General features: G+C 38.2%; 1 protein-coding gene across 2 annotated transcripts in view; it reads right to left on the bottom strand.

Annotated features, from left to right (window-relative positions):
• Positions 1-11,627: 11,627 nt before the first annotated feature.
• pitx1 (paired like homeodomain 1) overlaps positions 11,628-26,089 on the bottom strand; it is a 29,900-nt gene continuing 15,438 nt past the window's right edge. Inside the window, 3 exon segments of one of the 2 annotated variants that reach the window (NM_001007499.1) lie at positions 11,628-13,385; positions 21,876-22,081; positions 23,876-24,242. In NM_001007499.1, the coding sequence (NP_001007500.1) occupies positions 12,837-13,385; positions 21,876-22,081; positions 23,876-24,038 (918 nt within the window). In that variant the 5' untranslated portion in view covers positions 24,039-24,242 and the 3' untranslated portion in view covers positions 11,628-12,836. 2 annotated transcript variants of the gene reach the window in all.

The following is a 26,089-nucleotide window of genomic DNA, read 5'->3' as shown; positions in this document are numbered from 1 at the left end:
TAATATCACTGGCATTTAGACTGAACCCCCATACCATTGCCAAAGCTACCAACGTGGGGCCATCTCCACAGTTTGGGAACCAATGCTAAGAGCTGTCAGAATGAAAAAGAGCCTTTTCTCTCCTCTTCACTAAATCAGCTGTAGAAATAGAACTGCAAAAGTTAATCAGCTGACAAACGCATAGTGTCCTGAATACTTTAGCAGGGTGTTTTTTCCAATAATCAAGAGGGAGACATCTCTGAGTGCAGTACAACCTTCCATTCTGCAATTTCTTCTGTGGCTGCATCACCTTAACCTACAGACAGCACTGAATAAAACTGACATTTTGCAAAGTTAGCATCTAATCTTTAACATATATCTTTTTCTAGGCTTGAAAGAAAAACAATAGCGAAACACCTGTAAACCCTCTGGGCCTTTATGTAAAGTAGGTTAGTATTATAAAAAATAGTGATTATATTTGTTTCCATCAAGTTATAATCTCTTTAACCTCCACTTCCCTGGGGAGATGTGTTCCTTGTTAGACATGTGCCTCAAAGCTACATCCCATTGATCACAAATGGAATTGTTTTCTGGTAATGTTTTCCCTGGAGACCTGGGTCCTGTATGAGCATGTCAGTAGGTTTGTATAGGCAGGATGCAGGAGTACCTGTCAAAGCATTGTAAAGTAAAACATTTAGTTAAGGAATTAAGAACAGTTGGAAAGGGAGTTCCATATTAAACAACTGCCTTAAAAGACAAATAAAGTGAAAACATAAGCTATTCTAATCTATTCAATTCTAAACTACATTCAGGTGATTAAAACTATAGGGTGTGCATGTATATGTGTAGCATAACATCTATTCCCTTTTTGAAATCGCACCCACTTGAAACCACACCCATGTTATCACATGACCATACCCATATTAATGGTTGTAGTACAGCAAAAACCTGCCATACTCTGCCTGCCCTACCCTGCCTGTGTGCCATACTCTGCCTGCCCTACCCTGCCTTTGTGTGTGCCATACTCTACCTTCCCTACCCTGCCTGTGTGTGCCATACTTTCACTGTGTGTGCCATTCTAGGCTGGTTTGTGCCAAACTTGGCCTGTGTGTGCCATACTCTGTCTGCCCTACTCTGCCTGTGTGTGCCATACTCTGCCTTCCCTACCCTGCCTGTGTGCGCCATACTCTGCCTTCCCTACCCTGCCTGTGTGTGCCATACTCTGCCTGCCCTACCCTGCCTGTGTGTGCCATACTCTGCCTTCCCTACTCTGCCTGTGTGTGCCATACTCTGCCTTCCCTACCCTGCCTGTGTGTGCCATACTCTGCCTTCCCTACCCTGCCTGTGTGTGCCATACTCTGCTTGCCATATGATGCCTGTGTGTATGGCACACACAGGCAGCCTACAGTGACACAATGCTGGCACTGCTCCTACAGTCTGCACAATAACTATATATTAAAAAACTTTTTAATTGCAGTACCACCTCAGTATATGTTCTGTTTGTAGTGTGCAGGGATTATTTGTGGGTTTCTACTGCTCCTGAGGTGTGAACAGGGGAACAATGTGGGTGATTACAGACTGAGCCTGAGGTGGGAACACTGCAGGGGGTGAACAATGCAGAGATTAAAAGGTGTGAACAGTACAGGGGATTACATATTCAAACAATACAGCCTGATTGCAGCCTGAATCTGAGGTGAGAACCATGCGGGGGGGCAGTTAATCTCAGTACTGATACCATTAAAGCCTACACAAGAGTAAGCCATCAAAGCAGCCAGACAGGTGGGGGGCCACACAGAGGGGGGTCGCGGGCCGCCAGTTGGACAGCACTGCCTTAAAGGAACAGTAACACCAAAAAATTCAAGTTTGTAAAAGAAATTCCAATATAATGTACTGTTGCCCTGCACTGGTACAACTGGGGTGTTTGCCCCCAGGGCTACAAAGCAGCTTATTAATATAAACTATAGTAGATTTACTGTAGCAAACACACAACTTTTACCAATGCAGGGCAACAGTGCATTATATTTCTTTTACTTTAAAACTCTTTCATTTTTTGGTGTTACTGTTCCTTTAAGCTATGTCCACCCCAGCTGTGACTATGACCCTTCTAGGCACCTATTCCCTATAACCCTTATCCCCCTTTTAAATAAGGGAGGGAGGGTGGGAGTTGCTAAAACCAAAATGGTTCCTTCACCTTGCACCCACCCCTTTTTGCCTCTTCCTTCCGCATCTCATCCAATCCGCTTGGGGACTACAATTCCCACAATGCCTCACCCCTTAAACACATATCTCCCTGGGCCTTTTCCTAGCCTTATCATTATTTTATTCCATTATCCTGAAAACAAATGAAGGGTCAATTGTAACCAAGGTGTAGTGTTTTGGAATCGCCAGGCCCTCGTTAAAAAAAATCTTTATAGGGGCCCAGTGCAAACATTCTGGGAGTTGCGCCTGCAGCAATTGTATCAAATGCATCAGTATTAATATCAGCAGTGGATTTTATTAGTTCTGATGTGCAGCATTAAAACAGCATTACCATGGGATTCTTTTGGTGCAATTCTCCCCTCTGATGATGTGGGAACCCTGGAATTACAGCCACATTGAGGGTGGGGGCATCACCAGGGTTCTCCAGTGTCAATAGACATGATCCCCAGATGTGAAACCCTGGACCAACAGACCTGGCTGCAGATAAATGACAAAATGTTGATGCCAAAAGAAAAATTGGGTCTGTCATCTCTGCAGGATGCTTCTGCAAAAGATTATCCCAGATGAAAGGTGTGTTAATGTGCCCCCTACCATGGTGGGCCCTGGGCAAATGCCCTCTTTCATTAAAATGGCCCTGGCCACACTTACTTGCAAAAATGTATTAAGCATCATTATTCTCCTGTTCTCAACACTATTCAGCAACATTTTTTGTAGAATTCAGTGGCCCTAATTAATGCTAAAATATCACAAAAGTACGTGAGAACAATCAGCATTTTAATGGGGCATGCAATATATGTCACTAATGGATAAAAAAACAGTTCAGTGGGACAAAATATTAGCTGTGTGACAAATTTTGCATTTACACGATTTACACTGGGTAATCCGAATGATTATGAATTGGATTGACACAATTTCTTCATCCATATTTAAATATATCAATATATTTAAACCCAGCAATACTGTATCAGTGCATCTCATTGCCACACTATTAGTTAATACGCAGATTGCTGTGGGTTTTTTCCCCTTATGACTTAACTCATTATTTATTCAATAATAATATGCTCCTTTTTATTATAATGAAAGTGCCAGATTTAATTTTTAAAACCTACTCATAAAATAATATTTAATATATTTTATGATTAAGAAAATGTTATCTTGATTTCTTACTAATTAAAGCACAAATTAGCTAATTAGCACTAATGATGAAAATCTGTGAACTATATCCTTCCAACAGCTAACATGCAATTCCCCCGTCTGTTACCATTAAAAAAAAATATATTAAGTAATAATAAGTTTATTTGTGTGAGCATTGTAAGCATTCTAAAAACATTGTTTTTATCTATGTTCTTTGAAGTAAGCAGTCATTTTGGCACAATATTCACTATTAATGAAACATGTTGTCCATGTTTTGTCCTAGATAGATAGATATGAAGGCTAAAATCTAGGGTTGCCGCCTCATCCCTTTAATACCAGACACATATTGAATCCACATCATGCATGGATAGTTAGCAATTCATTTAGATGCATGCTGCATGGCTGCACATAAATCAGTTAGTCTGCAGCGTGCATCTAAATTAATTGCTAACTAGCCACACAGGATGGGGATTCAATATGTGGCCAGTATTAAAGGGAAAGTGTCAGACTGAGCCAGTTGGACACCTGGGAAAAGCCTGGTGGGCCCAGCCAACCCAGACCCAATCTCTACCTGTAAGTACTGTTGCTCCCCTGCTGCCTGATTGAAGGTAAGTCTAGGTATGTACAGGTCTGGATTTCTGTTCTGGCTGCCCAGAGGCTGGCATCCTCCACCACCACCCCTGTGCAGAGGGGAGGAGCACAGTGGTGGGGACCCTGAGAGGGGTCTATATAAGAACACATCAGGACAGATTTAGTACATTTTATATAAGGGGTCCTCAAACTTTTTAAACAGGGGGCCAGTTCATGGTCCCTCAGACTGTTGCGGGGCCGGACTAAAGTCCTCCCCAGTGTCCTCATACTATGGCCCTGCTTCCTGCTCCCCCACTGCTTGCTCCCGTGCCCTGCTGCTTCCTTCCGTTCCCCCCTGTGTCCTCGCATCAGATCATAGTGGGGCCGGGGGGATACCTGTTTTATATCTTAATGATTTTTAAACATCTCCAAATTCCCCCCCCCCCTTTTTTCTTATATGTGATCTCTTCTAGTACATACATAAATAGTAACTAAGTTGAAGCTTTAATGTCTAAATGAATCCTGCCCTAAACCAGTTAGAGTTTGCCCCTTGTAAGAAAAAGAATTTATGGTAGCCCTAGAGGTTGAGCGTTCCCTGGCGATTTATGTTGTCTCAGGTGATAGGCAGGAGCATGTTTTGAGGAAACAGCCATTATCAAAAAGAAGAATAAGCTGCTATTTCAATTTGGAAACTACAGAGTGTCTGTTTCTTGAGAATTCCAATGTTCTTTTGTGTTCTTTCTTCCTATCAGCCAATGGGTGTAGGGGTAATATAGTGAAAAGTTGCTGTATGCTTGTATTATAAGGACAGTAACACATTTGTAATTGATTTTCCTGACATCTATAGGTTCAAGTAAGCAACAGTTTGGTGGTGGTGGGTAGGCATTAGACAAAGATGTACACAAATAAATACATATACACTTCTTAGTCAAAGTGCTTTGTTGCTTTATATGAGGGGTATTTTATTCTCTTAATTTATACAGAGTAGGATCAGTTATCCAGAAAGGACCATCTCCCACTCAATTTTAATCAAATAATTTATTTTTTTTCTCTGTAATAAAACAGTACCTGTACTTGATTCCAACTAAGAAATAATTACCCCTTATTGGGGGCAGAACAGCCCTATTGGGTTTATTTAATGGTTAAATGATTCCCTTTTCTCTGTAATAATAAAACAGTACCTTGTACTTGATCCCAACTAAGATATAATTACCCCTTATTGGGGGCAGAACAGCCCTATTGGGTTTATTTAATGGTTAAATGATTCCCTTTTCTCTGTAATAATAAAACAGTACCTGTACTTGATCCCAACTAAGATATAATTACCCCTTATTGGGGGCAGAACAGTCCTATTGGGTTTATTTAATGGTTAAATGATTCCCTTTTCTCTGTAATAATAAAACAGTACCTGTACTTGATCCCAACTAAGATTTAATTACCCCTAATTGGGTGCAGAACAGCCCTATTGGGTTTATTTAATGGTTAAATGATTCCCTTTTCTCTGTAATAATAAAACAGTACCTGTACTTGATCCCAACTAAGATATAATTACCCCTTATTGGGGGCAGAACAGCCCTATTGGGTTTATTTAATGGTTAAATGATTCCCTTTTCTCTGTAATAATAAAACAGTACCTGTACTTGATCCCAACTAAGATATAATTACCTCTTATTGGGGCAGAACAGCCCTATTGGGTTTATTTAATGGTTAAATGATTCCCTTTTCTCTGTAATAATAAAACAGTACCCGTACTTCATCCCAACTAAGATATAACTAATCCTTATTTGAGGCAAAACAATCCTATTTTTAACATTAACATTTTATTTTTAGAGGACATAAGACATAGATATCAAAATCATGAAAGATTATCTGAACAACCTCAGGTCCTGAGCGTTCTGGATAATGGGCCCATACCTGTATAATCAAAGGTTTAGCTACTTACACTGTAACCCTGTGTTGATCGACACTATCTATACTATGATCTTACATATTTTTTTTTTCCAGCAGTATGGTGCTTACCTGTTAGCTGCTGCCAAAACCTAGGGAATTTCAAGGTGTCATAAGGAGGGTTTAGGGATACTGGAAAACAGTATTGTTTACCTCCAATACAAAGGCCAAACGAGTGGATCTTCTCCTGATATCCCCCACCTATGGGTGGGCGATATTGGGTGAATCCAGGCTAATTCGGTCGTTGGGCCCTGGGGCCAAACGATCGAATTAGAACGATGGGTATAGGAGAAGTCAGATCAAGGACCGCATCAACAAGCCGATGTGGTCCCCAATCCGACAAAATTTTTTAACCTGTCCGATTGATATCTACCCAATTTCAGGCCAGATATCGGTCGGGCAGGCCCGTTGTTGGTGCCCCTACATGGGCCGATTATCTGCCGAATCAGTCTAAGGGACTGATATCAGTCACTGTGTGACAATATATACATATATAGTTTGTCTATGGGTCTGGACCCAAAACTCAGTCCCAGTGTTATCTGGATGGGCAATATAATTTCCTTTAGAACAATGGCATTTCCTTTTACTATATTAGTAATTAAAAGGGAACACACAAATAATACTTTGCTGTATGTTCAGTTACAGTACTTATTCACATTCGTCTGGGTCCCATTTGAAAAAGTCTCTGCTTTAGTAGGCACGGTCTAGTAACGATTTGGCTGAAATAATCCAAGAAAAAGCTCAAATTTGCCAGTTAGTTGATATTACAAACATCCCAACGTATTTTATTTAGGATATAATTATGTGCTATTATGCAAGTGCCATTCCCACTGACGCTGCATGGTCTGTCAACACTTCCATTACAAACCTGCAGTAAAGCTTGATATGCTGACAGAAAAGAATAATTTAAGATGTATCTGAAAGACAACCTGTTCACACATACTTTCTGCTGAGATTTTTCCCCAGATATATAGAAAGTTGCTTGTTTCTTTTTTTTTTTTTCTGTAAAGACCTCCACTAATATTTGCTGACTTTGTAAGTAAGAACCTACTGAATGTCTGTGTGTGGGGAGAAAGAGACCAAAGTATGTATGGGCTGTTTTAATAGAGAATGGGAGAGAGGGGGAAATGTTCCACACTGGAAAGTCTTAGATTGCATTGAGGGCATGGGCATGACTATAGAGAAAGCAGACCCTCCACTGTTGGGGTGGGGGTGGGGGGGTCAGTGGGGCACTGAATGATAAACAGTTTAAATATATTGTTAGAACAGTTTAAATATATGAGTTTGCTGTGGGGCCCAGTAACTTCTAGTTATGCCAATGAATGTAGGGAAAGGAATGTGTAGAATGACTTAAGTAGAACTGAAACCTTTAGGGGCATATTTATTATAGTGTGTAAGCAGAGTGTGAGACCCCAAGAAGCTCAGAGGCACATGGAGGTAGTTTTATATGATTTATATGCTTTCCAGAACTACACATTTTTTAATTAATGAAACATAGATATAGGACAATTATATACATACATACATGAAATGAAATCATCAAGGAGTTCCGTGATCATACAAAAGCATTTCATACAGGTCATGGAACTCCAAGGTGACTTCTAATATCCTCATATTTTACAACAGGGAGTACATTGTTTAATATAAAACACAAGTTTCAGTGAGTCATGTGACAGAAATGACATCACTAAGCACCGATTATATCTGATGACATCACTAAGCTCCATTTATAAGGATATAATTTACATGATATTTATGTATTCTTGTGTATTATAATAATAATAATGATGATTATAAGAAGAAGAATACAGCCTGTCATGTATCTAAATACACAGGACCCAAGATATAAAAGCTCTGGGATTATATACCATATTGAATGTCTAAAATTTGGAATTTTTGTTCTCCTTTATTTGCAACAAAACACTTTGCTTTTATAAAAAGTTATTGTTCTCCTTACTTTGTATATTCCCTCCCTTCTTAATCAGACAGACCATGTGGTCATCTCTAGCCTTGGACCTTCCTACTTGGGCTTGGAACCTATGGCAGTGCTCTTAGGACTATTTGGAATTAAACCTCTTTAGGTTCAACATTTGGTCCAGGCCTCCCCTTACCTCGTAATAAGGTAGCAAAAATATAAAATATTGTTATGGTAGTATCATGGCATAGTTAAAAATACCCAAAATAGCAAATGGACATTCAGGATTATCAAGAAGAGCAAATAAGTATTGGTCCAAAATTTCACCCTAAGCTTGAGGCTGGGTTTTATAATTTTTCCATCTATGTTTCTATATTGGGTCAGCCATCCCATCCATTGGCAACCCTACTGGAAAAATGGTAGGAGGAGCTGTGATAGTGGAACCTGAGCTTAACTGGCTTAATCAGGGTGCAGTTTGTAGGACACAATAAATCATAGCATGTCTGGGTGCGTGGCTGTGTTAGAATGGAAAAAATGGGGTCAAGAGGGTGTGGGATCTGAATAGAGCAAACCCCAGAGCTTTTTATTAGTGATATACTGTTATTAGGCAGCTATTATCTTTTGCTATGAATTATGCCTTGCCCCTCTTGTAACCTTTCCTGTTGAGCTCAGTCAATTGCCAATATATTCTGCCAGGTTTTCCAAGTACAGTGAGGTGTGAGAGGAATAATTGTATCCTTATTGCTGATCCTGGTTTCACACACCCAAGTGGAAAAAGAAGCATCCATGCTGCTATATATGAATGTATGGAGAGGGCATGGAAGCTGGAATATGAATAGACATGTCATTGTTCTGAGCAGAAGTGATTTCTCAATGAAGCTGAGGTGGAATCTCACTCATTTCAGTCCTTTGCCTGTACTGGAGGCTGCAGTTAGTAAATAGAGACACTCAAATATGAAAGTCAAACAATCTCTTTTTAAAAGCAACTGAGCATTTCATTTTGACAAAACCTGTTGCCGAGCGTCATTCTGAGAGAAAACAGGGATAACTGGTATTTCTGCATGCTGGGCGCTTTGTAGCTCTGTTCTTCTGGGACCAATGAGTCTCAATCACTTTTGAAATAAGTTGGTGGATGGGGGGGGGGGGCTAGGTAATGCAAATTAAAGGTGCATACAGTACTGATGAGTACCTGTTTGTTTTCTTTTAAGTGACAGTCGAATATGAGAGCACGGCTAGTTGCACACTCAACATTCCTGAGTAAGTGCTGCCATACTGCTTGCCTGGGTAGCACATCCTCCATAGGCCTTTACTGATATAGATTGCTCTGTGGGCACAGGAACGTTTCTAAAGTTTTCTTTATTACTTTATGTCCTTTTTAATGGGGCCCTCCATCCAATAACAGTTTTGTGTAATAAAAAAAATGTGATTCTCAACCACCCAACATTTGTATCTATATATATTTATATCTATTTATCATCTATCTTAGATATTTATATCTATCTGTATATATTTGTATCTATCTGTATATATTTCTATCTAGCTGTATATATCTGTCTATCTGTATATATTTCTATCTATCTTTTAGCTAGCATCTATCTATTTCATCTATCTATTTGTATGTAGTCTATCTACTTATAGATCTGTATATTTGTATATATATATTTATATCTGTCTGTATTTATTTCTATTGATCGATCTATCTGTATATCTGTATATATTTATGTCATCTATATATCTATCTGTCTATCATCTATTTATTCATCATCTATACTATTTCTTACTCTGTACATATATTTATACCTATTTGTATATATTTCTATCTATCTATCTATCTATCTATCTATCTATCATCTGTATGTATATATTTCTATTGATTGATCTATCTGTATATATTTATATGTCATCTATATATCTATCTGTCTATCATCTATTTATTCATCATCTATACTATTTCTTTCTCTGTACATATATTTATACCTATTTGTATATATTTCTATCTATCTATCTATCTGTATATATTTCTATCTATCTGATGGCAGCATAAATACAGTGCAAAGCAAACGACATATATAATGCCACCAGAACATATGTTAGTAAAACATACAAAACAATTCAACAACAAATGAAGTGCCAACTTTATTTATAAAACCTCTATAATTCATCTTTGTTTTTGAAAATTCATGGCTGTTGAACTTGTTCAAATCAAACCATGGTTTTAAGATGGAGGACCCCTTGAAACACAATTTAGTGGCATAGAACTTTAGATTTTTATATAAAGATAAATTCCCTTTCTGCCTACCCCACCAATAAATAATAAATACCCCCATGGTATAAATGAAGAAAGACTCATGGAGTATGCATTGGAGAGATGAGGCATAGTTATATATTTATATAAGCAGAAAAGCTGCTAATGGCCCAAGTTGCATAAAGGGAGCTACAAGCACAAGGTGCAATGGGGCAAACAGTGTACAAGATGTAGCTGGGGGCTCATCATCCTAGGAACACAAGGCAGACATTCAATACCTTTTGTACATTACAATGGCAACAGCATTCCCTTACACTTATTACTTACTTACCATCCATTCCTTCTGGACTTTAGTCCTCTTTAGAATCCAGTATATCATTTTACATTTAATTTCTCCTCTCCATGATACTGATCAAATATAATAACGCATTATTTTATAGTTAACATATTGGCTACAGATTAAACACAACAGCCATGTTAATTATGAACCTCAACTAAACAATGGCTGGTATTTATTTGAAATAAACCCATGTGGATTGTTTATGTGTTGGCTAGCTGCTAGTGCTAGGATGCCTATTAAGGTTTGAGCAATCTGAGGAATGTGTTATTAATAATAATAATACCTATAAAAATCTCTGCATATATGTTAGTAAATATTTACCTGCACAAATACCATAGTTTTTTTTTTAATTCTAGTTTGTTAAAAAGAAACAACAGCGTCATCTATGGGTTTGGGTTGATACGAATATTCGTAATAAAGAAAAAATAATTCCCACCGCAATACTGAAGTGAATGTAAATATCCTCCTGTCCCATTAGACACCCTAAACAAGAAAATATCTGTATAAAAGCCATAGCCCAACACTAAAGTGCAGGAGAGAGAGAGTTACTAGGCAAGCAGTGAGAGGCTCCTATTGTTCACTTGCAGAAGTACAGCATATAGTAGGGAAGAGGAACATAACTATTTGTATAAGTGATTGAATAGTGTGAAAATTCCCATTAAATTGCAGTTATTGCATCATTAACTGTGCACCAATCAGAGCTGAATTTACAAAGGTAAATTCCATAAATTACGAATAGGTCCTCAACCCAGAATCGAGTTTTTGCTGAATGAAAGAAAGCGCAATGGTTTGTAGGTATTTCTAAATGTGAGTGCTATTGAAAGCACTATTTGTCTGCCTGTTTGCATTCCCTGCACCTCTGGCTTTAACTCCTGAATTAATGCAGCAACTGCTTAACAGACCTGGAGTGACTTTATCCAGTTTAAATCTCACATTCAGAAAACAGAGATACACCAAATACCGATTTTGCAACTTATTTCCAAATAACGTTCAAACAACTGACATTTTTAAATCAATGTATACATGGAAATTTGATTGGAATTTTGTCTTCTTTCATTAAGGAAAAAAAAAATTTTGAGTGGAGAACTCCTTTAGGATTTATTTATTTGTAAAGACTTTTGGATTTTTTTTTTTAACCCAGGTGATAACTTTCCATTTTGTTGTATTCTGTTTAAAAGATAAAACTGAGAATACAAAGGGTTGGACTGCGCATTTTATTCTCCGATGTAAAGAAAAAAAAATGTAATATTACATTGAAATAAATAACAGCATGTAATTAGCAAAAAACACGGAAAAGGTTTTTATTTCTTAGATTCGTTTTATTCCCATGCTCTTAATTTTTGAAAAAAAAATCACAAAACAAAAAACATAACTTATAAAAAAAACAATACACTGCATTCTTATCCACAAGAGCATTATTTAACATCCACACATCCACATAACCTTTACCACAGGTGTACAATACACAGAGGGGAAAGATGGGGGTAAAAGTTTGTGCACTTAATATAGATCCCTTCGTACTGACAAGTCACAAATACGCCTGCAATTAAACTTCATATGCGTTTTGTATGCGTTTTAATATTAAAAAATAATTTATTTAGTTTGTTTTTTTTTTAAACCATCCTTAAATAATCTAAACTTTAGATTATTTCTTTGAAAATATGTTTTCCCATTCAAACGTTTTCTAGAAATTGGAAAACAACTCGAGTTATTCTTACGGGTTCCAGGTGGTTTATTGATGCACTGTCAGGAGTCACAAGAAGGTTTGAATGATTTATTATTTGTACATAGCATATTTAGGATACATATAGGGAGCTATAAATTGCAGATAAATAATGACGATCGATTGATCTATAAGCATAGCATACATACAATTGCCAGGATCATTTGGAGGGGGGGGGGGGGGTATGAAATAACCGTAGAAGAGCCGTGGAGATGGATCGAATGGTTCCAGAGTGGATCTGTAGGGGATTCTAGAACGAAGAACGTTGTATTTGGAAACAATCGGATCTTCCTTGTAGCTGAACAAACACTGAGAATCATGCATTTGTTGTGAAACCAAATTGAACCGCCGCACAAGCATCAGACACAATGTAGCGGCTTATATATTTATATATACATATAACCTTTTTAAGTGGTTAACCCTTGTGTGTTTTTTTTCTGTTCAAACCCCTTTATTCATTGTTTTTCCTCTCCCTATAGATTCCAAGGCTGCAGATTCCTGTGGTGTCAGTGGTAGGCGATGCGCAATCTCCGTGGGTACCGCCACCAGAGGGGCCACTACTGCCACCAACGTGTTCCATATAAATGTGTGTTGTCTCCAGTCTCTCCCTGGGAGAGTGGCTACAGAGAACTTCTGTGCAAGTTCAAGTAAACACATACAACCCGCATAATCCAGAGAAAAATTGCAACTCATCCATGTGTTCTTAGATTCGGTGTCTTGCACAAAAAGTATTGTCTGGTCCATTGTGAGAGTCCACAGGGTTGGCACACAGCTGGGGAGTCTATCAACTGTTATACTGGCAGGCATTGAGGCTGGAGGCCGGGCTCTGCAGGCTACTGTAGCCAAAGGTGGAGTGCTGCTTGGATTTCAGTCTCAGGCTGGCCAAACTCGAGTTACAAGTGTCCCTGTATACCGTGTATGGGGAGCCGGGGGGGCCATAGGGACAAGCAGTAGAAGACATGGCGGAGTTGAGGGAGGAGCTGCTGATGTTATTAAGGTTGTTGATGTTGTTAAGACTAGAGTTGGGCATGCCGGGCACCGCCGAGTGGCCCATGCTGGAGGGCATGCTCATGGAAGAGATGGAGCTGGGGCCAGAGAACATGGACTGGGAGGACAGCGGACTCATGGAGTTGAAGAAGGTGAAGCTCTTGGTGGACAGGGGGGCAGGGGTGAGGCTTTTGGTGGCCCAGTTGTTGTACGGGTAGCCAGCGTACATCTCATCGTAGGGCTGCATCAGGCCGCTGAACTGGGGCACGTAGCCATTCTTGCACAGGTCCATCTGCTGGTTCCGCTCCCTCTTCCTCCACTTGGCTCTGCGGTTCTTGAACCAGACCTGCCGGCGGGGCAAAGTATTACAGCGTTAGTTATAGTAATGTCTTACATTGTGTTATATATTTGAGCGGCTGTTTTAGACATTTTAAACCATAAAAATCAACAAAGACAAAATGACGATAAAGCAAATAAAGATGGAGTAGGAAAGCACCCAAGTGATCACTATGGACTGGCCCTTTACTCTCTCAAACCCACACACACTCACATATACACACACACTCACATATACACACACTCACATATACACACACTCACATATACACACACACTCACATATACACACACTCACATATACACACACTCACATATATACACACTCACATATACACACAAACATACACATATACACACAAACACACATATACACACAAACATACACATATACACACAAACACACATATACACACATATACACACACACAAACATACACAAACACACACATATACACACAAACACTCACATATACACACAAACACACATATACACACAAACACTCACATATACACACAAACACACATATACACACAAACACTCACATATACACACAAACACACATATACACACACAAACATACACACACACATATAAACAGAAACATACACAAGCACTCATACAAATATGCACATAGGTGCAAAGAAACAAATATACACACAGACACACATATACACACAAACATACACAACTACTCTTACATATGCATACAAATACCCACAAAAGCACAAACACCCACACACACAGGCACATACTTACATATACAGGCAGGTGTAGTCATATTTTCTGGCTAATCTAAACTTACAAACAGTGACATCTAAAAAGCACATACAGCTACATGCTCACACACATACACACACACACACACACACACACAAAAACATATTTATAGGTCCAAATACACACAAACAAGCTCACACAAAAGTATTAATAAAATAGAACAGACACACATACAATCACTCGTATACATACCAAAAATTACATGACACTCACATCACAAAAATAACATGCACCCACAAACACCCACACACCCATTTACACATGGATGAACAAAAGGGCACACATACAAGTACTCACAAATGAACTCATTTTTACACTGAGTCACTAGTATTAATAATCACATATACACACAGATACACATAGAACATCAGAAATGCACAAAAGTATACATAAACACACTAGAACTAACACATATATACATATACACATATATAACCGTTCAAACAGTAGGCACCCACGACAACCAAGTCATCCGATGCCTGGGTGCAGTCCTAAAAAAATTTCAAGGTAGATAAATGCACAAATGGGCCCCTTCCCTCAGGACTTATGAAAAAATAAATTTAATTTATTAAAAGTAGAAGTGGCCCCTTTGTGCATTTATATATATATATATATATATATATATATATATATATATATATATATATATATATATATATATATATATATATATATATATATATATATATATATATATATATATATACACACTGACAAACACTGACAACACACAAAGGCACATACACCCATCGCATATATACCCACACAAGCAATGACATATGGACACACACAGTGATAAACTTGTAGTCACACACCTGGATACATGTTTGTATATGGTTCCCCACACAAATGAATGCAAATTCAGCTAATTAAAATACAAGATACAAGGTAGCTAACTGTTTCCCAGATACCCATAGGTTGAATCAACTTAAATAAATACATAAATCATTAAGGTTGAGGAGACTGCCTCATACAGATAGAAACAAAAGCAATTCTGGGAATGAATTCCAAACTCCTCAAAAAAAATCCCATTTACATGGGTTTATCCTATAGCCTAAAGCTCACCCACTGGATTTTAAAGCAGAAGCCAGGATAATAGCAGATAAATACATAAAAACACATGGGAAACAGTGGGAGATTGCTTTTTGGCTTTCAAAAACACACCAACAAATAGGCCATATAAATAAATCTGGCAAATAAAATGTTATAAAAACTGTGGATCAAAATAAGTGTATTATTTCGTTTAACATATTTTGCAAATACATAAGAATTGATCAAAGGAATGACCAGTAGAAAGATTTTACCCGATACCAATAAGAACCCCGTTGGTACAATATGTACCTACTATATGCACCGTCTATGGGATAAAGCAAGGCTTCATTCACCTACATATTTATGTCCTGAACCCTGCGCAGTCCAACTTACAGACTTTCACATAGCCTAACAGTATGGGCTCATATTATAGGTGCTTTTGATTAGTAATAAAACAACCTAAATAGCAATACAAATTGATTATGAGAAACTTGTTTGTGTGCTACACGAAAAAAACATTTTATTTTTATGTCAACTACAACTCACAGTTGTGCATTGGAAACAACTAATCAGTCGCTGTGAATATATACAGCTAATTATTATGGGCAATACTGCTGTCTTGTTTGGACAGTTCCTGAAGTAAAGGCTCCCTTGAAGAAGATTTCTGTTTTTAATTTACCCCCGCTGGTTTTGCTGAATGTACTTTACAAAGAATATTAATTGGCCATGGTAAGTGTTTTATCAATACCCCCTCTAATAGTACATTTGTGTACCAGTTCACCAGCATTTCCGATTACTTATACAGCGCCATAAAAGTCCCTTGTTACAGATCATAAAAAATAGGATTGGATTAGTAATGTTTAGGCAAAATCTTTACATTGCCCTTTGGTTATGTAGACTTTGCATGTATAACTAATTAGAATTTATTACCTTGCTCAGATGCAGCAATTCATATGCTTTTGCTGTGTTTCTTTAACTTTGGAAAATGGCAAAGATTGTGTTTCATTAAATGCACAGCAGACCAGTCCATTTTACTGGTACCCAAAACACAGGGTAGAAATAATGATTTGACATTATTTTCCTAATTAAAACGGTATTGTGACAGAAACAAACCAGGGATATATATTTACATCTCTGCTCCTTGCACTTAATAGAAAACTCTCTGAACAGAGGCCCTTTATTAATTTTATTTTTTAAAGAGATCAAAATCTTATAGGTTCCCTAAAGTTGTGGGTTTTGTCGATCGTCAAGTGCGCAACTTCCAAATAGGAAATATATAATACTAAATTCACCAGTAAATATAAAAAAATATGTCCTAATAATGAAACAAAAAATCGTTACCAAAAATGTATGTTTGTTAATAATATCTCCAAACTATTTCCAAACAATGAATGAATAAAATAAAAGTGGGGCACACGTACCACGGGAAATACCCAAGAATAATAAAAAAAAAACAAGGGCCCTGTGTAAGAATGGCACAACATACTTAAATAAATATCAAAAGCAGTCTTAACAATTTTAGAATTATATTGACAGGTTTATTAATAAGCTACAGTCTATACCAGCTAGCCTGGGACTTTTTAGTAGCAGGTACCTACAATGCATTTATTTGGGGACGGAAAATGTATTTTGCTTACCCAAAGGAACAACGTATGTAAAAATAATTTGCGGCATAGAGCCTAATAGTCTCACTCTAACCCTGCATTCATTTTTGATGTTAATATAGCTTAAACCCCTGTTTTTAATTGAATAAATTGAGTGATAACGTGACATTTGAGGTCATTCCAATTTCTTGCATCGCCATCACACACCATATAATCGTAGTGAATTTTGGGTTATCGCAAAATAGGAGATACCACGGCATACTTTGAAATATTATAAAGGTTATGAACACATTTGATGATCAGTGAGATATATTAAATTTTATATATATATATATATATATATAATTTAATATATCTCACTGATCATCAATCAGTGAGATATATTAATATATCTCACTGATCATAATTATTCTTTATAACTATTCTTTATTCTTTATAACTATAGGTAAGTCGGACTTTTTCATGCACATACGGCTAGGCGGCCTGACTGCATTTTGGCTCCTATATTTCGATTTGATATGTTGGAAAGGATGTAACTGTCTATAAGGAGTTTAGTTTTTTATGAAACCCATCCTATACACTCACACCGCTTATATTAAACAGAAAATGTCATAAAACGCATGACAAACAAAATTGTGAGCCTGGTTGAACCCAATGATGAGAATGAAATAAATATTTGGACGTTTATTAGAACATCTAGCAGAAACAAAATGTAAAGAGAATGAAGCTAAAATGCTTAGTGTATCCATCACAATGCGGGCTGCTCTGGGCGATTTCCAGTAAGGCGGATGGAGAAAAGGAGCTACTTGTGCGGTAAGTCTTTATATAGACTTGTGAGGGGCCATTCACCCAGGCGCTCCCATAGCGCTCAATACTCAGCCTGTATAGGGGGTATGGCCGGGGTACATAAATACACTGACTCCTGTGTGGGTGGTGGGTGTCTGCAGGCTCACAGATATGTGGCTAATTCCCTTACACTATACACACACTTACACTTACATGTACTACACACACTGACATGCACTATACACACACTCACACATACATGTGCTACACACACTGACATGCACTATACACACACTCACACATACATGTGCTACACACACTGACATGCACTATACACACACTCACACATACATGTGCTACACACACTGACATGCACTATACACACACTTACACTTACATGTACTACACACACTGACATGCACTATACACACACTCACACATACATGTGCTACACACACTGACATGCACTATACACACACTCACACATACATGTGCTACACACACTGACATGCACTATACACACACTCACACATACATGTGCTACACACACTGACATGCACTATATACACACTCACACATATATTTGGACAAATAAAAACCCCCCACACCAAAGTATTTTACAGCTCAGATACCCTTGAGCATTTCATTACTGTTTCCATTTTTCAAATCTGGAACATTTCCCAGTATTTATACACCCCAATCCACCACCCCAGGCTCCTTTAAGGGCAAGGGGCTATTTTTTTGAATGGTCTGGCAAAGTCTATAAAAAAAAGTCCTCGAAAATATCAGTTTGTATGCACAAGTACACCATCCATACACACACACACACATAAAGCAACATGCACACTACAATAGCCACATCTGCAATCATTCATTCTCATAGGCACCGTCTGTATTAACACTAGCATGAACACACACACTCTCATACATAACCCACAATTAACATCTACAAAATGATACCCTATGGCCCCAATAAACATCCACAAAAATCAAGTCACACAGTACTTTACATATATAAACATTAATAAATACATAAACCCAAACATTCATCCAAAAATACGCACACAGTTTAAACTATAGTACCATTAGGTCCCATTGACTTTCAAAAGATTTTGTTGCCGAACCCTCATGCGATGTATGATTTTTGTTATTAGTGGTAGTCCAATTTACGTGTTAGCAGCAAATACTTTGCATGTTTTTCAATTCATACATTCGTACTAGTCTCTTGATGGTTGGTAGGATTTTGTTGGGATAGGTCAGATGTGGAAAGAATTTCATAGAATAGGTACAATTGGATTCTTTTATTTTCTTATATACTCAGCTAAGGAAACTTCCCCCTGTGTAGGAATCTGGAATATATATATATATATATATATATATATATATATATATAGTCCATAGTCCATAGGGTGCAAACCATTTGCAGCAAACCTGGGTGCAAAGACCAAAAAAATGCAATGGGGCAACAATTATATCAGCACTTCCCTGACAAATATCCAGTTTCATAGAAAGTGCCATTATGCCTGATCAATTATATATATATATATATATATATAGATAGATAGATAGATAGATAGATAGATAGATAGATAGATAGATATATTGGAACAAGGGTATCACTCCTAAGATTTAAAGAATTGTGAGCAAAAAGTAAATGTAAAAATGTATTTTTACATTTACATTTTGCTCACAATTCTTTAAATCCTAAGAGTGCTACCCTTGTTCCAATATATCTATCTAACTATCTATCTATATATATATATATATATATATATATATATATATATATATATATATATATATATATAATTGATCAGGCATTATAACAGGTAATGGCACTTTCTATGAAACTGGATATTTGCCAGGGAAGTGCTGATATAATTGTTGCCAAGATAATTTATCAGAAGAATAAATTGTAACATTTTATAATGATGGAAAAACATAGAATATGCCCTTTCTCTCCAGCTTCTCTCGTAGTTCTGGTTACTAACCGGGTGTAACTGTGCTGCTAAAAGGGGAGCAGGGAGCCTGAGCCAAGAGCCCTGCCCCCACCCTCCCCAATAGCCCGGTACAGAGAGCTGCTGATGCAGGCTGTGCTGGCAGACAGAGCCCCCATTCAGTCTCATATAGACTGTCACTATATTTCTGCTCAGTCCATAATGCCATGAAAAGATGTGGCCCCTCCCACTGAAATGGAAATGAGCAGCAACCAGAGAGATGGGATATTGAGATTAATTTCCAAACTAATTTGCTGTGGGTAGGATGTAAGTAGAGAACTAGTTAAAAGACACCGGGGGCATTAAAAATGAACACATTGACCTTTTGCTGCTAGTTTTAACTATTATTTTTTTACATGCAAATCATTTCCTTTTCCCCAGCCTTTATTAGGGGCCATATGAAATGCACCTTTCAATCTGAGAATGCCTTGAGGTTCAAGTCCTGGCTTTTACTTCTCCATCTGGTCTTGGTTTGGTGCCTCGGCGATTTTACTGTGTCTCTGAGCAAAATGAAAGGGACTTCCATGGGGGCAGATACAGGTCCTGACTGGTACCAAGTGTTCTCTCAGATGGGACCTGTCCCCTCACTCATCCAGTCATCCAATCCGGCCTCTGTCTGTCTATCTATCTATCTATCTATCTATCTATTCATCTATCTATCTATCTATCTATCATCTATATATCATCTATCTATCTATCTATCTATCTATCTATCTATCTATCTATCTATCTATCTATTCATCTATATCATCTATCTATCTATCTATCTATTCATCTATATCATCTATCTATCTATCTATCATCTATATCTATCTATCTATCTATCTATCTATCTATCATCTATCTATCTATCTATCTATTCATATATCTATCTATCTATCTATCTATCTATCTATCTATCTATATATCATCTATCTATCATCTATCTATCTGTCTATCTAATCTATATCTATCTATCTATCTATCTATCTATCTATCTATCTATCTATCTATCTATCTATCTATCTATATATCATCTATCTATCTATCTGTCTATCTAATATCTATCTATCTATCATTTATCTATCTATCTATCTATCTATCTATCTATCTATCTATCTATCTATCTATCTATCATCTATCTATCTATCTATTTATCTATCTATCATCTATCTATCTATCTATCTATCTATCTATCTATTTAATCTATATCTATTACCATATCCCCAAGCCGCCTTTACATTAAACCAACACAATCTCCTCCATATATTCTGCCTGTTTCTGCAATTCTCCGTAAATCGCTGCCATTCATCCATTTGTTGGTCATCTTTCTCCTTTTTCTCTAACCTTCCTAACTCCCCTAAACATCTGCTTATTATGTGTTTTGTAAATGGACCATTTAAGTCTGCCCAGGCTACAGTCTAATCTCCTTTCTTTGCACTTGGCAGAAAAAGAGCATGACGACAAGTTTTGCACTGGGCCAATATTCTGCGGAATATGTTTGCTGACTTTTCCAACTACGCTACAAATATATTCATTTGTCGGATGAGGATGTAACAAGCCAGACTGTCCAGGAGACACCCCCATATGCTAGATCATTTTATTTATTATATGGGTATGGCCGGGGTACATAAATATATATCTGTATTCTTTTTTTCTTTTTTACACACGCGTTAGCGCTATGCACAAAATACATGGTTATATTTTAATATCTTAAGTTATATTACATTTTTGAGCGGCTGTTTTAGACATTTTAATGCATAAAAATCAACAAAGACAAAATGACGATAAAGCCAAATAAAGATGGAGTAGGAATGCACCAAATTGATCACTATGGACTGGCCCCTTTACACTCTCAAACCCACACACACTCACATATACACACACACAAACACACACATATATATACACACACACACACATATATATACACACACACACACACACATATATATATACACGCACACACTGGCCCCTTCTGTAATATTATTGGTGCTAATCTAAAAGGCGCAGTAACCCAGACTGCACTAAACTGATTAAAACAAATTGCTAACTGGATACTATGGGTACTAGAGGTGAGCATATATAGCAAAAAATTATCACATCTATTACTTGACCCCCCCCCAACCTTATCTTAACATATTCATATTTCAGCACATACAGCCAACAAGCTCCATAGGCAAAACCATCACAGATTAGACTTATCCCCATTTGCAGAATGAAGTGGCCTGGGTGCATATTTCCAGGGGCCCTACTAGCCACCTTCGTTTGACACTTCCATATAGTGGGTGTTCTTATTCATTCCTGTGCCCGGCACTTACCCTGACCCTGGCCTCAGTCAGATTGGTCCATACAGCGATCTCCTCTCTCATGCTCATGTCTGGGTAGCGGTTCCTCTGGAAAGTGGCCTCCAGCTCCTGCAGCTGCTGGCTGGTAAAGTGAGTCCTTTGTCTCCTCTGCTTCTTTTTCTTTGTGGGATCATCCCCATTGCCGTCCTCTCCCTTTGGCTCCCCACTTCGTTCTTTCTCTGTCAAACACATCGAGATTACAGGATAATTATTAGGCGGGTCCCATTGGGCCTAAGTGGCACCTCGGTACCTGAGCTTGGGAACTGGCTGTTGTGCTCCGGAGGCAGGCACACACTTCCTATAATACTTATAGATTTATCTGTATATACATATTGATTGTACTAATACAGAGACTAATACAGGGATAGTGGGGAATCACCATGAAACGGCATTTCGGCAAATTTGGAATTTCTCCACAATATTCATTTTTGCAATTTGCTTACAAGAGTTCAAGGGTCTCTGCTCATTGCGAAATGTAGTGACAAAATAAACATTTCATACGATAATTTGGGCTACCCCTTTCTTCTTCATAAAATACAAAATCAAATATTCATATCAGTAAATTAAATTAAAAAAGGGCTTATAACATATGATAGATACAAACCAGACACTCCGGCACAGATTTATATTTTTGTAGGAAATAGCCGTCCGTTTTTTTTACTGCTGTTTGCAGAAAAGTGACATATTTTGTTTTTCAAGGAAATGCCAAGCGACACATACTGGATATTTTTTCGTGATTTTACTTTGAATAAAATAACTGATCGCTTTCGAAGCGATGAAATTGTATGAATAGTTTTTGTAACCTGCAGGGAATCAGTTTTCTATTTTAGATCCACTGTTAAGTGTAATGGAGTTTTATCACGATTATGTCTTATTTGGTAAAAAATCTTATTCAGAAATCCTGACATCTCGTTTCAATGTCAGTCCTGCCAAAACAGCAGTAAAAAGAATCATATCTGACGCTATTTGAATGACTGGCTCCTTTCAGTAGCTGCTTTGAATAGGCCGCAGATAAATAAACCCCATGGGAGGGAACTGCCATACTTGTACTGAGGTTACCTAAACTGACCTGCCTAATCTCCAGTGTTTGGAAGAGAAGTGTCAGATATCTAGAAATTAAATATTATCAGGATTCCTAAGCAAATACAAGCGCTGTTTATGGCGAGCAATAGGTTCTGCAGAGGCAAATGAAAAAAAGATTAAATCTCACAGGCACACAAAAGACAGAAAAAAAAATAAGAGAAAATCCGTTTTATTAAGTAACTAGATATGTTGCACAGGATTAGTTCCTATACCACAACTCATAGATTTTTTAAAAACTAAAATGTGTCTGCCGCAGACCCTGTTCTTTTGGGATTCTTTAAATTCATGGGGTCTTTTTCGTTGGGGTTTGTGGGAGTGGAATGAAGGGTGAGGTTAGACTGATCCGTGGTTTCATTTTTTTTTATTTATTTTTTTCCTAAGGCTCAGCAGAAAGCCCGTCTCTGGGCTCCCTATATTCGTGCTAGGCCTGTCCTCAGATAATCTGAAGCAACAGATGTCTGTGTTCGTTTCCCAAATGCGCTGTTGCAATGCGAATGGCTCATATGTGTGTGTTGCTTTTGGGAAAGACATAAACATGCCAGTTTTGAAGCTGAACATACCAAACATCGAGCTGAAACCACTGCAAGTCCGTTCGGAAGAAAACACAAGGTGCCAAAACCTAAAGCATTTGTAATGTATCACTGCCAGCGCCTATTGCGCTACTTGCTAAATGCGCGTTTGAATGAGAAGCGTTAAACATTCTACAATAAACGCTGTCAAAATAAACACTCGGATATAAGCCGCTTTGTGACATTCTTCCTTACCTGATAAGTCCTCCAAACAAATGCTCATTCGACTACATTATTTAAAAGCCATTTACTGTACAGTCGTAGGAGGGACGCTGCAAAGCATGGGGGGGAAATACAGAGCGATTTGGCACGATTAGTTACCTGCGATTTCAGTATCAGAAGACTCACTGGCTGAATTGTCCATGGGATCCCTGGCTTCAGATGATCGCTGCAAATGGAAACTAGTGGCCATGTCGTGGGAAGGCTGGGGTCTTAAACTCTCAGGCAATCTTTCCAAATTCATAGCTCCTTTAAAGGAATCCATGGTAAATCACTCTGCTCATGAAACGCGTATTCCACAAAATCCTACACCAACCAAATCAAATCCACTTTCTGCCCTTCTCAGGGTGGCGGCCCATGGAAACGTCTTTACAGAAGTTTTCCCCTTTTTTATTTCGTCTTCCTTTCAGCAGATCGGTGGCTGCAGGTTCCCAGGCATGCATGTATGAGAGTGCTGGACTTGCTAGCCCTGCTAGTTTTTAGCTAAGGAGATTAAAGAGACCTGCCCTTGCTGAAATGCCTGCAGTTTGGGGAAGCCCCGCCCCCCTGGGGTTAATACCTCCCTGCCTTGCGAATAAATGACTATGTGCAGCCCCGGCCCAGCCTACAGTCTAGCACTGAGAGAGACAGAATGAGCTGCTTTTGCTCCCTACAGACGCCTGCAACTGCATCCAGGGGCACCAGATCGCTAACTGCGCCTTTCTTAAAGAGACACTACACATTGCTGAGGTGGCTCTTCAAAATCCCGGTCTAATTATCTTATATTCCACGTTCAATAAAGATTCTTTTTTTTTTTTTTTATTTAAAGTACGAATTCTCGATCACTTCTGCGTGGTGCATTTATACAGAAATAAACTGAAATCGGTTTAAGTTCCCCTTCCCTACTCGAACACTCGGTTGAACTTTCCAGGCGAGGTGATTTATTTCTCCTGCTGTAGCTCCAAGCCCATGTGAGCACTTTGTCTTACTTCAAATATTGATAAAGTCGCACAGATCACCAAAGTAAATATATACCTTCATAGCAATCAACAGTTCGTTGGGGCAGAGAAAGAGCTCGGCCGCCTTTGTTAGCCTGAGATTTCTGCACTCCAGCCCTTACAGGCAGAGATGTTTTTTTAACTGAAAAGAACCAGTTTGCATTTGTAGCAACAACATTAAATCTATAGAATGTTTTAATGAGTTCATGTTCCCATACATTCTGGAAGGATTTTAACTACCGCATTTTTTTCCCCCTCATGTTTTGTTTTTAATACAAATAAACAGCACTTTAATATTTCTTAAAAACGTGCTGCTAACAATGGTTACATGAAATCCGAATAAAGATTTAGCCAAGTCAATAAAATGTTTTGGAAAAAATCAATGCAAATATTTGATGAAGAGGAGGAAATTCTGCAGTTAAATATAGGAAATATAAGTCTGTGAGGGAGCTTGTGGGGGGGGACTGGGGAAGGGGCCCAGTTTGAATGGAGGGATATTATGGTGATGGATCGGGATGGGAGAGGGCCCTATAGGGAGGGGGGCAGGAATAATCATTAGTTCTACATTAAGTAAACACTGCCATCACCCTGACCTTTATCCTCTGGAGCTTTCCATGAGCTGATCTGTTAGGGGACACACGGGTCAATAATATAGTTATTCTCATTGTGCTCATAGGATAAGTCTAATATACCCCCTGCCCCTCTCATCCCCACTCCTTATTTGCCCTGTTGGCTATAATGAGCCATAATAGTCTTCTGTTCTAATATAGCCCACATAGGCCTGTACTCTCCAAGGGAAGAAGGGAAAATGACAAACAGGCACAGGAGGGGGGGGGGAATGTTGTATTGTGTGTGTAACTATACATGGGCCAACTCCCCAACGGGAGATTCTACATTTATACACAAATGAGAAGGAGAATGGAATAGGTATTGGGTGTATAGCTGGAATTACAGACAAATAAAGTAGGAGGAAGGAGAGTGGAGAGAAATCACTGCTGGTTTATAGGTAGAGAGAAGAGACTGACAGAGACAGAGATAAGGGGGAGGTAGGAATAGGCAGAACTGAGGGAGAAGAGCAAAAGTGGGTGCTGTTACAAAGGGTGAGGAAATGTTCAAATAAAATTAGGTTTATGGAAAAGAGAGACCTCTGAGGGGGTTAGTAAGTAGGTGAGGGAAAGAGAAGGGGGATACTGCAAAAGAGAGACAGCAAAGAGAAAGAAAGATGCAGATTGCAAGGTTAGGAGTTGGATCAGTCACACAGACAAGAGCAACTGGCAGACGCAGCGAGAAAACGACAGGAGTCGCTAAAAGAATATATGATTCCCTTGCCCAGCTCCGG

This window comes from Xenopus tropicalis, chromosome 3 (genome assembly GCF_000004195.4).
Source record: "Xenopus tropicalis strain Nigerian chromosome 3, UCB_Xtro_10.0, whole genome shotgun sequence".
Classification (NCBI taxonomy): domain Eukaryota; kingdom Metazoa; phylum Chordata; class Amphibia; order Anura; family Pipidae; genus Xenopus; species Xenopus tropicalis.
The sequence above is the reverse complement of the archived record's forward strand: the minus strand, read 5'-3'. Positions and strand labels throughout refer to the sequence as shown.